Here is a 16,198-nt window from a genome sequence, read left to right as displayed (position 1 = left end):
AAAAAATATCAGAGACACCGAACCTAAATTTCGTCATTAAATACTTCAAACCTCTAGCAATATGCATACGCATATAAATTGGAACACTATGCAAATTATTGATCATTCTGTATACCTTAAATCTGTCACTGTCCTGGATATGAGAATTCCAACTTTGCCATCTAGAGAGAGAGAGAGAGAGAGAGAGAGAGAGAGAGAGAGAGAGAGAGAGAGAGAGAGAGAGAGAGAGAGAGCCGCCAGTCTAATACAAAAGATCGACGACGATCAAAACATTACTGAAACCGAACGATCAGCATGAATTTTCACCTGACCTGACCACCAGGGAAAGGAAAGCAAAGCTGAGGAGTGGAACCACACAGACACACACACCCCGCCGCCACCCGACATCCCCACTGTGGCACCACCACCACCACGGGTCAGTGAGTCCTTGTTCACACACACACACACACACACACACACACACACGCACGCATGCACACACACGCGCACGCACACACACACACACACACACACACACATACCCCTTTGAAGTTAGGGATAGAGCCGGGTAGGTAACAGCAGCCATAGTAATGACACCCCTTTCTCTCGGTCCCTAAGGGACCTACCCGCTTAAAGCCATCCGGAACCCCCAATGCATCCATCCACCCGGATTGCTCTGTTCCTGTTGTTGTGGCCCCTCTCCCCACCCCTCTTTGACTTTGCATTGTTTCTGGTCCATAGAGTTCTGTAACAAACGTCCTTACTTCCATGGCGCGGCTTTTTCTTTCTGTTTTCTTTTCTTTTGAATGGGGGTGGTTTCTGGGATAGGTGGGTGGATATGGGTGTGTGCGTGCGGGTGGGTGGCAAGGGTTATAAGGCTATACTTCACGACCTATGAAAATGAGAGGGTATGAGCTCGTATGAAGTAATCCTTTCGTGAAAATCGGGGACCACCATGCGGCCAAGTCACCAGCGTACGCTTCCGCCGCCAACCCCCCCGCATGCCCCCTCCCCCGCCGCCCCCCACGCACCCCTCCCCCCTCTCCCCACGCACCCTGGCCCCTCCCCCAACTACCACCACCACCACACACACACACACACACACACGAGAGAGAGAGAGAGAGAGGAGGGAAGGGCTGTTGGAGAGTGGGGGGGAATGAAAGAGACGTGGAGACACAGACAGACCTTGGCAGACACAGAGGTGGCGTGGATATTTTTTCCTTGTTTTAAGCCGCCAATGGCCATGTCAGAGCTGCATGACTTTTCATGCAGAAAACGCTTAAGATCCAGAAATAAAATAAGACATAACAAAAAAAAAAAAAAAAACCAAGTAGAGATACAGGGACAGAGACAGACAGAGATTGAAGCAGAGACATACCGATACCAGTCTCGACAGCAACGACACTCCCACCCCCACCCTCATTCCCCCTCTCCTCCCCTCAAACATGACAAACAAGCGCAGCACAGTGTACACTTTTGCAAAAATATCCAGTAGCTCAAGTTTCCATTTGCGCTGTCAGCTCGCTCGCCGTGTACATGTCTTTCCCATTTAGCTGACGCTGTCCTCGCCACAATCGATGTCCAGTGGACGCATTCTTTGTTGACTGTGGTGTCCACTTCGTTTGGACTGCACAGTTAGCACGTGCAGGGCGGGAAATGTGTGCCCAGGGAACAGGTTTGGCCACAGTAGACACACACAAGCTGCAGGAAGTATCCGCTGCTGTTGTTGCCACTTGCTTCACGTCCTTGGTGTATAACATTACCACGGTTAATTCCTAGCATTCATGGTGACGTCCTGCCAGGAGGATTTCTTTCCAAAGCTTTGAGAATTCTGCAGAAGAGGGGGCGGGGGTGGGTGGGGGATTGGAGCATTGGAGAAAGTTCTTCCTTTGACCAGAAGACTTTGTATTGACACTGGACTTTCAGAACTCTCGAGTCTATGGATGCTCGAAGCTGCTGAGGTAGTGAATGAAGACTGATTAGATCTGTAAGATAGGGATGGCCTGCCTACTCCAGTAAAACCGTTGTTGCAAATTGTACAAATTTTGCACTGCATGTGGGCAAAGATAGGCTTCTAATGTAGTCCAGAGACTGTTTATGGGAGTGTGTGTGCGACCTGATCTGGTTTTCCTTTTGCTTTCACAGTTCTGCTCCAGAGTTATGTACTTTTCGCAGATTATTCAGGAGACACCGAGGACAGTCAGTATGCAGACAGCAGCAGCAATCTAATCTTAACAACATGATGTGGGGGCAGAGCAGCAACACCTTGAGGAGTTCTTCTTCTTCTTCTGCGTTCGTGGGCTGCAACTCCCACGTTCACTCGTATGCACACGAGTGGGCCTTTACGTGTATGACCGTTTTTACCCCGCCATGTAGGCAGCCATACTCCGTTTTCGGGGGTGTACATGCTGGGTATGTTCTTGTTTCCATAATCCACCGAACGCTGACACGAAGGGGGTTCAGGCACTAGCAGGTCTGCACATATGTTGACCTGGGAGATCGTAAAAATCTCCACCCTTTACCCACCAGGCGCCGTCACCGTGATTCGAACCCGGGACCCTCAGATTGACAGTCCAACGCTTTAACCACTCGGCTATTGCGCCCGTCCTTGAGGAGTTCACAAATTGTGGGTTGAACCTGTCTTCCCGAGCTGAATATTTTTTCCTGTATCAATCTTGTGTAGAGACATCCACATGACAGTTATTAACCACGCCCATATTTTTTCTCACCGAAGAACATTCACATCAGCATTAAGAACATGCATGAGAGAAAGAGGTGTTTCCTGGTGTGGATTCAGTGTTGGTGTCGATGAGTCGTAATTCATTAGAAGTCATCCACGCCTTCAGCAATACAGCTCTCCGCGACTTCTGTTCTGTGCTTGATTATCCTCCTTGTTACAGCTGATTGTTTTCAGTAAAGGGCTGTTGATTAACTGAGAATCTGACAATTAGAGGCTAAGTCAGAGAGGGATGTAAATTTCAAAGAAACGGTTTAGTTCTAAACGTTGATCCTTTGGACACTCCCTAGGTAGGTAAGTGACGAGAGGAGGTTGTGAGGAAGAAGTGGGGTAGGGTTCAGTCCACTGACAACCATATTTCGCTTTTATGTCAAAGAGGCAGAAACAGAACTATTAACTCTCTCCATACGAACGGCGAAAGAGACGACGTTAACAGCGTTTCACCCCAATTACCATCATCAAAATATTACAAGCGGAGGGCTCTTATACTGAAGAGGTGAATGTTGACAAAGAATACCACAATTCTGACGACGGAAGCTAAAGGTTGGGTCATTCAGACACCCACTGGACATCCGAGGGGTCTGTGTAGAGGAGAAGAGAGGACTGGCCGTACTGAGTGAGTTAAAGTGCAGTAACCCATGCATAAAGCCAAAACGTGGTTTGGCGTCAAACGGTGTTGATAGATCAAGAAAGGTGAGAACACAGTTTTTCACATCAAGAGCCGATATCCGGTCGAAGGATATAATATATTATGCCAATAGTACTGTTTCGGTATTATTGTTAGAGCGACATGCTGAGCGTACAGGACTAGAGAGTGCGTTGGCAGTGAGCTGCCAGTTCAAACTTTAAGTGGACATCTCTTTCAGTGATCTTCGACAGTTAAGGACACGTTGGAAACGGGATGATCATATCTCACGCTATTTAAATGTAGAGACATATCTATACATTTTCTAAAGTGGTCACGGTCGTAGACTGACGACTGCAAGGGCACAAGCTGGAACCAGAGGCAAATTTTACTCTGGGAATTTTCGGCCAGTGGCCAGAGCTGAATGTGGACTGGAAGACTGGGCCATGGAGACGAACAGTCCGGTACAACACACTCCAGTTACGTTGTCTTTTGTCGTCCACTTTTCCTGGTCAGTACACTACTCACCTTCGTTCATCATCAAAAGAAAAAGAGGGAGAGAGAGAGAGGGAATGAGACACAGATATGGAGGGAGAGAGAGAGGGAGAGAGACAGAGGGGGGAGAGGGAGAGAGAGAGAGAGGGAGGGAGGGAGCGAGAGAGAGAGGGAGAGAGAGAGAGAGAGGAAAGTCCCGAAATCTGCCTTTCAGATGTTCCTCTCATGGTGACATCGAATTCGATTTCCTGTGCACTTTCAGCGTCGTGGTGAGTTCATGTCAAAGACTTCAGTGTCGGCAGATTGTATTTCTCTTTGGAGGGACGTGGTGACAGTCCCCACTCTACTGGGCGATTCATATCATCGGAAGAGGGGCAAAGAAGGTGGTGTCCTGTGTATACGTCCTGCGGAACAGACACTGGTGAACACCGCTGCAGTGACTCAGTAGCAGTGCAGGGTCTTCTCTGGTGAGTGGCCTCATGACGCCCCAACAGTGACAGCTTCCTTCGGACTATTGACTGTATTGGCAATACAGCTGACAAGGCTGGGTGGTGTGGCTGTGTATGGCGGACTCGGGATGAGTTTGGGGCAATGCTGCTGTGACGGCGCGGGCAATGGGGAAGCAACAGAAGAACAAACGAAAAACAAACAAACAGACAAACAAACAAACAAAAAAACACCATAGCCACCACCAACAACAACAACAAGAAAAATACCCACCACCCCCTCTGCCTGTCTGTCTGTCTCCCTCCCTCCCTCCCCCCCTCTCTCTCTCTCTCTCTCTCTCTCCGCCGACCCACCCTTTCTAATTGTATTGTGGATCAAGGCGATGTACATTAAACTATCCGAGTTCAGAGTTCTCTCCGTCCATCTCTCTCTCTCTCGCGCACACACACACACACACACACACACACACACACACACACACACACACACACACACACACACACACACACACACACACACACACACACACACACACACACACGTCGCTTCCATTGCTATTACCAATGCCCGAATCAAGGTCTTTAATACCACCACGTATCGATACCAACACGCTGTAATTATTACGAATACCATACAACCAATACCTTACTAATGCCACTACCATAACCTTTTCCACTCCATTGCTTGCACATGACATTCTGCCATTACCACATACTGCTACTACATGCCGTATGAATACAACCTCGAACAACACCTCAAACGCCGAGACACAATATTAGTTGGAGCTACAGCTAACATTCCTCACGTTATTACCCCCACAAAGTTTGTCGCCACTACAAGCCAAACCACTCCTGTCATTAACACTGGCCATTTTAGTACCAGATCCCTGGATACGCACATCAAAGAAGATCAAAATACGTGAGCCGCTAAAGACCTAATGAGCAGCCTGAGCTCGCTTAGCCTTTGTTTGACGGGCGCAACAGCCGTGTGGTTATTCCTGAAGGGTCCCAGGTTTGAAACCCGATCGCAGCGCCTGGTGAGTTAAGGGAGGAGATCAACAAAATAATGTGCAGACCCGATAGCGCCTGAATCTCCATAGAGTGTATGCGCATGCGGAAGATGAAATGCCCACGTTAACCCTCTCCATACGAACGGCGAAAGAGACGACGTTAACAGCGTTTCACCCGAATTACCACCATCAAAATATTGCAAGCGGAAGGCTCTTATACTGAAGAGGTGAATGTTGACAAAGAATACCACAATTCTGACGACGGAAGCTAAAGATTGGGTAATTGAAACACCCACTGGACATCCGAGGGGTCTGTGTAGAGGAGACGAGAGGACTGGCCGTGCTGAGTGAGTTAAAGATCCCATGATGCATGTGAGCGGTCGGCGGGTTATAGAAACAAGAACATCCCCACCATGCGCACCACAGAAAACGCAGTATGGATGGGTGAAAACATGGCGGGGTGAAAACGGTCGTGCATAAAAAGCCTGCTCGTAAAATACGTGTGAACGTGCGAGTTGCAGCCAACAATGGAAGAAGAGGAGGAAGAAAAAGAAGGAGGGGGAGAAGGAGGAGGAGTAGAGGGAAGAGGAAGAAGAAGAAGATGATGTTCATGATGAAGAAGGAGGAAGAGTCGGAGGAGGAGGAGTAGAAGGAAGAGGTAGAAGAAGAAGAAGGAGAAAAAGAAGAAGAAGAACGAGGAGGAGGAGAAGGAGGGGGAGGAAGAAGAAGTTAGTCAAGGTTTGCATCCAGACAAGAAAGTAAACTCTGACTTCAGACTTTCCAGACCCGTGTGGACTTGAATCCCTGTAGACGGACCAGCATCCTGCAATTCCAACCATGCCTTCCCCCCCCCCCCCCCCCCCCCCCCCCCCCCCCCCCCGGGCCCCTCCCACCACCCCTCCTCACGACCACTCCCACGAGCAAGGGGTAAGTTGATGGTCCTTCTGCCACTCTGTGTGTGTGTGTGAGTGTGTGTGTGTGTGTGTGTGTGTGTGTGCAGCCGTGAGAGAGAGAGTATGTGTCAGACAGGCAGACACACAGAAAGAGACAGAGAGAGACAAAGACACAGAGTTGAGAATAAGCGAACAAGCAAGAGGAAAGAGAGAGAGAGAGAGAGAGAGAGAGAGAGAGAGAGAGAGAGAGAGCACAAAGAAAGAGAGTGGGGAGCACAGAGAGAAAGAGGGACAAAGAGATGGCGATGAGAAAAGGGTCTTCTAAACAAAGGGAAACAAATCTTGTTAGGTTTCTTAACAACAATCATTCTTGCGTACTCTCCCTTGATACCTCACACCCAATAAAATACTCCACACGAGTCATTCCAAGCGGTATACTCTCTTTCGACTCCTCTCTTCTTCATGTATATGTGGGTGTTTCTAGTTTTTGTTTCTTTGTTTGTTTTTGTTTTGCTATTGTTTGTTTGATTTTCTCTTCATAACGCAGCTTTATTCCAGGAAGACATTGCACACCGTGGGAACATAATTCATTTCGCCTGAGGCGACTTTCGACTTCAGCCGTGCAATGCCATAATAAAATCTTAACCTGTTATATTTCTCAACTATACCATTTTTAAAGACGGGGTGGAGGAGGGACGGAGGCAGGGAGAAATAGAGGAAGAATGGGAGATACGGAAGGAGAGAGAGAGAGGGAGGGAGAGAGAGGGACTCGGAGAGAGAGGGGGGAGAGAGAGAGAGGAGGGATAGAGAGAGAGAGAGGGAGGGGGAGAGACAGGGGGAGGGAGGGAGAGAGGGGGGGAGAGAGACAGGGGAAAGAGAGGGGTGAGAGAGGGAGAGAGAGGGGAGAGGGAGAGAGAAGAAAGGAGGAGAGAGGGGAGAGACTCACTGACAGACTGTCTGTACAAATAAACATGTTTGATAACTAACAGCCAGTGCATTTTTACCTCCTAGTTTTAGTCATTGTCTTTCACAAAAGACCAACCTGTAAAACGATTTCCCATTGCAATGGATGAACCACTGTTAATACAGCTATCACTTTGCTGCTGACATATTATACAAAGAGAAAAATGAATGACATGATGGGCTTGTTCCAGCTTACTCCTTGAACACCTCACTGGCAAATCCACCCAGTTACACACATAGTTATACCGAATGTACTTGAAAATAAATAGAAAGGATTTGACACATGAATCAATGACTGACAATGATATTCTTAAAATGATTGTTCTCATGCAAGTGTCCATTACTAGAGGTACATCATACAAACACATCCACGCACGCACGAACACACTGGCACATATTCTATCCGTCATGCATACACACGCACGCGCGCACGCTCTCTCTCTCTCTCTCTCTCCGTCATACATACGCACGCACGCACCCACGCACACGCACACACACTTTAGCGTGCTTGCTCATACACAATCACGCGCACAAAATCACAATCTAGTCATGGAGTCAAACACACGCGTGTTTTCGCGTGGTTAAGAATGAGGCGGGTGCAATATTACCACATGGTGTTTATAGCCGAGTGCTCAGGTTGCTTTCGCGAGTAAAAGAAACATGTTTACCATTATCACACCGTGTTTACAGTTAAAGTGTGAGCCTCCGTTCGGTTAAACAGCTTTCCTGGTCCCTTTGAAGCGGTTTTACCTGACAACGCATGGTTGATATGATTATTGCCGTTTATTCTGGCGAGATTGTGTGTGTCTTGATGTGTGTGAGTGTGTGTGTGTGTGTGTGTGTGAGAGAGAGAGAGAGAGAGAGAGAGAGAGAGTGTGTTTGGTAGAATTCATGTAGGTGTAGGCCAACGTGAGTGTGCAGTTTACATTTTATCATAAGGTAGAATATAATGTGCTTTTCCAGACACTTTGCTTACCAACAGATGCGTGTCTGGAGAGGTGTGAGCTTCGAAAGGATCTGCATGTGTGTTGTTTGCCGATTGTATGGCTTGAACTTCACGGGGGAAAAATAAAAAATAAAAAACGTCTGTCACAAAAGCTAAGTATATTTTCTTGCTTTCATTTTCCTTTCTTCTTGCACTCGTGTACTGCAACTCCCACGTTCACTGATGAAGCATATAAGTGGGCGTTTCAAGGTTGACCATTTTTTACAACGCCATTTAAGTGTCGTTCCGCCGTATGGCCGCTTCGCCACCGCCACTTCGTTGTGTGTTGCTGGACAGGGCTATGTTCGTATTTCCATGACCCACCGACCACTGACATGCATTTCGGGAGATTTGATATGAGTGTTTGATCTTTTTGGTGGGGTGGTGTTGGTGTTGGTGTTGTTATTCGGTGACCATGGGTTCAGTGCTGAGTCATCTGGTGTCGACGGAGATGAGTAATTCTAGGAGACACGGTGGTGGTGGTGGACTGCAATAACACCTAACAGGGTTCAAACAGGTTTTCATCACAAGATTTAAACGGCTGGGAGAACGCAGGTTCGATTCCCATCGGAAGTGGTGAGTTTTTGGTTTGCGGCCGGCTCCTACCCAGAGTTGAGTGTGCTATGGGCTTAAATGGGAAGACTGGGGTCACACAGTTGAGTATTATCCACTTGACGGGTGCGTCTTTGGGTGTGTTGCTCAAATTGTCTGACCAACACTGCAAGGGTTTGTATCTCTTGGGCCTGGTTAGCGCTGGGATATCATTATAAAAGGAAGCATAAAATACAGCCTTGTCACGCATTCCCAAACCTAAAACGGACCTCCGTAGCAACATTGTCATCATCATCCTCCACCTTCATCATCTATTTTATGACAACATTGTCCCAAGTTCAGTGATCTTTCATGCCCTGTTCTCATAGTCATAGAAACCTCAGTTTCGATCACCCTCCACTTCAGTGCTTGGGGTGAGTCCTGTAATGGTCCTCGGCGTCCGCAGATTCATGGGGGAATCTCGTTGGAGTGACGTGTTGGCCGTCTCCACTCCAGGGGAGATGCCCACTCAGTCTGGAACCGCGACTATGCAATTTTTATTGTCGTCAGTTGGGGGCTTAATATGTGGTGTCCTATGTATGCTAAATCGGAACAGGCACAACAAAGCACCACCAAAGTGACTCAGCAACACTGCAGTGTCTCCTCTGGTGTGTGGTCTCCTGGCCACCTAACTTCGATGGTTCCCTGTGGACTGCCGATGCTTATACTGACAGACAAACCTGGTTGTTGCTCTGTAAGGGAGACTTGAAATGAGTGACGTGGGAGTAATGCCACTGAAATGAAACTGATGATGGGACAGCAAAAAAAAAAAAAAGAAAAAAAAAAAAAGTAAATTAAAAAAATAAATAAATAAAATAAATAAAGAATAAAGAAACAAAATAATGATGATAAGAAGAAGAAGAAGAAGAAGAAGAAGAAGAAGAAAGGCACTTTAAAACCCTACAGGCAAAATTTTTTAAACAACAGCGACAGGTACCGGAAAGAAAGGCACTTGTCTGAGTGCCAGCTTATGTCCCTTACACAAATCGTCATCTGCTGCACGGATTTAAACCATGCTTTCCCTTTGAAAGATCGATTTTGGAATAAAACAAATAAAAAAAAATAAAAAAAACAAAAACAAATTTATACGCCTGCATAAACTGCTGTCAAAGCACAAAATCTCATCTCATGACTGAATACACATAGTTTTAATGTAAAAAATGAATCAAATCAATAAATAAAACAAAACAAATGACAAAAAAAAACACCCAAAATAAAGTAGTACGTTTTGCAGACAAGTACTTTATTGCACCATTCAATCATTGACAGAGCAAATAAGTGGAAACCTACATGTATGAATATACAGCGTGACAAATAATGCATACATCATCACATGCCATACATACATACACACAGGGGTGCAAAAATACATCATCACATGTCATACATATATACACACAAGGGTGCATATCTCGTATATACTTTATCACCAGGCATACATGTTCAAAAAAAGTATTTTAACCTGTTAAACCCATCTTACTGTAGTTGCAGCCGTATTGCCTACATGACGAGTTAATCTGTCATTGGGTTTACTGAATTTGCCTTCAGCCCGAAACAGAAATAGGGTTATAACTGTTGTCAAACCCAAATGAAGACTATAATTATTTCAGTCATGAATTTTCATGAACAATGTCCTAGAATGATGCATCACATGATCTTTGGCATCAGCCGACTGCCAACCCAAATAATCAGACAACGACCCTTGCGACTTAGGTCATGTTCAAGCAAATTATCAGCTGTTCATGATGACCAACAGATGCTGTTTGTTCTGAGGGGATACCAGTATCTATGGTGTGGCATGGAAGTGATAAATGAAGCAAACTGTTGAACCAATCCATGTGCAGCATGGAGGACGTTGTTGAGGGAGTGAGCGTGGGATAGGAAACAGGGGAGCTCAGCCACCAAGTTATCTGTTCATAAGTCCGGCCATGAGGCTCAACGAGGAAGAGAAAAACACGTGAGAGGAGGGGGAATGGAGACAAGGAGGAAGAGGTGGGCTTAGTGTCTTTAATCATTGCACACAGTTCGTATAAAAAATTAGTGTAGTCTTTGATTATAGCATACAATTTGTATTAAAATGTGCGTAGTTTTGAATGTAGTTTTAGTTCAGTAGCAAACACCTTGTATACCAGGACTTCATTTGGTGGGTTTTCTTTATTTGTGTGCTTGTTTTGTGTTGTTATTTTGTCTTTTGTTGAAACATTCATGATACATCTATATTCAGTGTGGTTGAGAAATGTCAAATTGCATAGCTGACATATACATTGTTCTTCATTAAGCTCAAAATCATAATCTGTACATCTCATAATTTCAAAAATGCTTTCAACAGAATGCTCTGTCAATTTCCTTTCAGGAAAACATATTGTTTTACAAAAAATGTAGCCTGCTGAATTTTCTTGGTAATTTAAAACCATTTTCGCTGAAAATTCCTGGTAGAGGCCCTGCAGCAAGAGTTAAGCTTCCTTTTCAGTGATTTGGTTAATGCATAAAAATACATGGAGGCATGAAAGTGCAAACATACACATATATAATGCACACAGTTGCTCATATTAAATAAAACCCAATTTGTGTGTGTGTGTGTGTGTGTGTGTGTGTGTGTGTGTGTGTGTGTAGAGAGAGAGAGAGATAAATGACATTCTCAGCTCTAACACACCATCTCTATCCAAAATCCATGTGTGTTTAACAGGCACAAACACACACACACACACACACAGAATACAGTTAAGCAAAGGTGGCTTTATATAGATGTAAAATTACATTTACAGGAATGTTAAATCACTCTCCATGATTGCTTTCATCTCGATCTCCATTTTGAGCACATACTAACACATGCACACTACCTCATTCCAGCTGCTTTATTCAACACCTCAATTCCACATTTCAGCGAAACACACACACACACACACACACCACACTCACACCTACATCCTCATTCAAGCTGCATTTCCCAACACCCCTAATCCACATGACATCCCAGTCTCCACCTCACTCACTCACTTTGTGCACGCACGCACACACACACACACACATGCACGCAGACACACACAATCCTCATTCTACTTCCAGTTACAATACATTTTCTAACACCCCTATTCCACCCAGTCAAACACACACACACAAATGAACACACATCACAAATGTATGCTACACGCACACAGACATCCGATGAACTAGTCTTTTTTAAACTCTGGCCGTGGTGTGTCATCCTCTGTGAAAGCCACGTAGATAAAACAGCCCAGGATGATGTGCACGATGACAATGGCCACAATGGCAGCATAGAAATAGCTGCTGCTCCCCATCCCCATCATTCCTGTCAGACAGACACACAATCAAACAGCAACCGTCAGTCTATCAAAAGGGTACTAGTACTGTACAAGAGGGTTAACCAATATAAATAATTCCTAAATAACTAGACCTGTACAAAACAGACTATTGATGTCATACAATTATCTTCACCCACATATCATAACAACCAAAATAACTCAACAGACAAATGCATATATATATGTATACACACACACACACACACACACACACACACACACACACACACACTCACACACACATACACACACACACACACACACACATATACATACATATACTGAGTGACATAGAAGAAGGTAAAGAAGATGTAGAATAAGAAAAAGAAGCAGAAGAAGAAATACAACAACACAACAGCAATGATGATAAAAACGCAAAGTTCCATAACTACTGTCACAACTGCTAATATGCTCTTGTTGTTCTTCTTCTACTGCAACAGACTGTTAAACAATTCAAAGACATTAACTAAAGATTCGTTAAATTCTGTACATATGTACAAAAACCAATTTGTGGCTGCATCAACTGATAATAAATCAAAACAAACAAAAAGTACAACAAACACTGAAACAGTATATTCACAATCATGCATGTCTGTACAGCTAAAAGAAACAATGAAAGGTGACATCTTACAGCTACCCTTCTCGGCTATTTTATTTGTTTCCCCCAAGGGATATACACAGTTTATCTACCAATACAGCGTCTTTGAGGGTCTGGGTTCGATTCCCACTCTCATCCTTTCTCCTGAGATTATAATGAAGTTGTCATAACCGATAACGGAAAAAAGAAGAAAAAGTACATGTTGCTCACAGAATTTATGTGTTGCTTTTCTCCACACCACATTTCACCACTTTGATCCTACAAGTTTGTTTTTTTGGTTTTTTTTCATTTTCGTTTTACACAAGTACATCTTTAACACACACATACATGCACATGTATACAAATACACATGTATACACCACAGTATACAGACACACACTGCATATCTGCACTTACAAACGACAAACACATACTGGTGCCCTTAACAAAACTGCCTTATACAGGCAGGTTAAGAATCAGTTATCAAACCTCATTTTCAAAAATATTTCAATTTTTGTGTCAATTTCAACCAATTTAAGTATGTGTACTGGTACCCTGACAGGTTCTTTACCCCTTATGGCTTATTTAGCAATTTTTGTATTGCTTTAACTTATTAAGTCTCCTTTTCATATTGTTGAAATGTTTCTTTTCCTTGCACTTGCAGTCATCTTTTTCATATTACTTTATTAGGTATTGATTTCATCCTTCTATCAAGATGGGTATCGGGCGGAAAAGAAAGAAGAAAGTATGCACAACAGTTACAAAGAGTACATAGATGCACATACTGACATAGGTGTACAGATTCACAATTATCTGTCAGCACAAAACATTAAAAAAAATTATAAATTTATTAATTTGATTTTGATGATATAACAATGACACAAAAGAAAAGCACTGATGAATGAAATACACACCTTCGAACACAACGGCTTTGGAGAAGAAGTAGGAGAGGATGGGGAGGAGTGCCATGAGAACTGTGAAGAACAGCATCTTCTTCATCACTGCGCCATCCGCTCTTGCCATTTTGTTTGTGTCTGTTGTTGCTCTTGCAGCTGGCCAGAAGGGGTTTGCCTATGATCTGAAAATCGGTGCAAATTATAATTTTATGCTGGTCACTGCCAAAAAGAACTTGGCATGCTAAGACTGGACACACACACACACCCATGCACCCACCCACACACAAACAGAGGGTACCACACTTTTTACGAATTACAAAAAAAACTAACCAACCCTTCAGTTAATCCCCCCACCCCACTCCTCCTTCCCAAATAAATAGTTATGTGCCCACCTCCCTCCCAAAGACATGAGCGATTGATTATACGATAAATACCAGCGTATTCGTTTATATTGCAAATCAGTACTTTCTAAAAAGTAATTTAAAATAATCTAAATACTTGTTCTCGGGTCTGTGCACACACGATTGCCTTCGACTCGAACTTGAGTTCGACTTTAGTGTTTGATCTTTCACATTGACCGAATCTTTCTCGACAGTGACACTCATCATTAAGCATGTCCCTGCAGGCGGGTGAGTCAAAACTCAGCAACCAGTTACTTACATTGCCTGGAGTCAGTGGAGGAAAACAGAGCTGTTCCTTCACACAACCTTATTTCGTTTAATGGAAAACTACTGGCAGTGATTAAACAGTCGCACTCGAAAACTAGTATTCATGTGATGTTGTCACATGGAGGCGGCCATATTGTAGATCCGCATGTAATCGCAACATGAAGATGAGTTGTCGATGTATGTGTGTGTGTGTGTGTGTGTGTGTGTGTGCGCGCGCGCGCGCGCGTGTGTTTGTTTGGGGGAACTGATGCAAATTTGAGCATCTAATAACTTGGAACTTGATTTTAATCAGAAACTACAACACAGAAATTCATAAAATTTCAGCAAGTAAATAACAAAATACTTCTGGTGTCAAAGACTCATTTCTCAGTAACTTGCAAAACAAACAACAACAAAAAATTAAGGGATAAAACGGAATATTTTCAATTTTCAATAAAAAGCATTACGTGCATAATCTGAGCACTCATTGCATCGGCGCCACGGACGTATAATTATATCTCGCCGACAGTCGGAGACAGGGGAGGCAACTCCGCTTTTGCAACCTCGGCGATTGGCGATGTGATTACTTCCCTCGCACCTAAACAGCAAGACACCCCAGCCCACTCCGTGACCCCAGCTTCATTTACTTTCGCATTTCCATGGGGCCTTGCTGCCCACCAGTGGGTTTTATGCAGTAGCTGATGGAAGCTACTGACAACCTCACACAGCACTTCAAGGGTCAAATCATGTGCTTTAGGAAATGGGACCATTCCACTGTGTAGTATAGTGATTTGCTTTTTTGTTGTTGTTGTTGTCATTTTCTTGCTGGGAGGAGTTTTAAGATATCAGGCTGTTACACGGCTGTTGAATTTTGTGCAGTGGGTATCTTTTTGTGTGTGTTTCTATTAGAGAATACAATTATCAAAATTTCATTATACCTGTTATTGTAGTGCAGGGAGACTTTGCTATTGCAATATTGGGTGAGAAAAATGACCAAAAAGGTGGAGATTGGACCTTTGACTAGAAACTAAAAGAAAAACATTACACAGGTTCAGAACTGAGATTTGGACGAAACATACAAAACTGTGTGTGTTTTGTAGAGACTGATCTGTGATGTGGACTGTCAGAGATGAAAGAAGTTATTCAGGTGGCTGCATGTTTGCCAGTAGAGGTGTAACAGTAACTGTGCCTGCCACTTTGGGTTTGCAAACCTGGAGCTGTGTCTGTGGGGATATTGGGATAAATGGTGTTTTTCTTCTTTGTCCAATTGGAATTTACTATTGTTTACTTTGTTGCTGGTTTTTTCAGTTTTGTTCACCTTCTTGTTAATTGCATTGCCTTTTATGATGCATTATTCATTTTATTTTTAAGTGTTTTAGATGTTCTACACTTTGGTTTATTTGATAGTTGTTTTTCTTTAAATAAAACAATTAAAAAAGAGGCAGTACTTTAAATTTTAGTTCTAAACAGATGGTGTAATCATGGACTGGCTGTATATGTGTGATCATATTTGTCTTCACTGGAATACCTAGATGATGACAATGGATTGGTGCATACGACCCCTGCCACACCTGGTTCCAAATGTGTGGCAAGGTTTCCTCCTGTCTGTCTTCAATGTTTTATAATCATATTTTGTCAGTGCAGTCTGCACATGTCAACACAAGTCATTCAACTTACTGTTGTAGAAAACAAAACACTTTGCACATATCATGTATGGGGCAAGCATGCGCACACACACACACACACACACACACAGAGTAAATCTTTTAAAAAAATAAAATAAAAAAACACACCTGATCTTGGGATAACACTTCAGCAACACACACAATAAAGCAATAACATACTCACTGAGACTTTATTCTTTCCATCACAAACAGATCAGCACAATATGGGAAAAAAAAAGCACAGAATGGTGCTCATCAATATATATAATCCAAAATTTTGTACATTGCACTAAAATTTTATTTGCCCTAGATTATGTGCAATCAAGCTGACATTGCACTGGAAATATTGATAGCAGATTCATGTGTT

At 43.7% G+C, this 16,198-nt stretch overlaps 1 protein-coding gene across 1 annotated transcript; it reads right to left on the bottom strand.

The window, feature by feature from the left end:
* Positions 1-9,946: 9,946 nt before the first annotated feature.
* LOC143298686 (vacuolar ATPase assembly integral membrane protein vma21-like) lies at positions 9,947-14,327 on the bottom strand. The gene is made up of 3 exons (XM_076611577.1): positions 14,181-14,327; positions 13,539-13,702; positions 9,947-12,034 (listed from the first exon to the last, which is right to left on the bottom strand). The coding sequence occupies exons 2-3, from the start codon at positions 13,645-13,647 to the stop codon at positions 11,895-11,897; spliced, it is 249 nt and encodes an 82-aa protein (XP_076467692.1). The 5' UTR covers positions 13,648-13,702; positions 14,181-14,327; the 3' UTR covers positions 9,947-11,894.
* Between the last annotated feature and the right edge of the window lie 1,871 nt (positions 14,328-16,198).

Source organism: Babylonia areolata, chromosome 24 (genome assembly GCF_041734735.1).
Source record: "Babylonia areolata isolate BAREFJ2019XMU chromosome 24, ASM4173473v1, whole genome shotgun sequence".
Taxonomy (NCBI): domain Eukaryota; kingdom Metazoa; phylum Mollusca; class Gastropoda; order Neogastropoda; family Buccinidae; genus Babylonia; species Babylonia areolata.
Note: the sequence above shows the minus strand (reverse complement) of the source record. Positions and strands in the feature narration are given on the sequence as shown.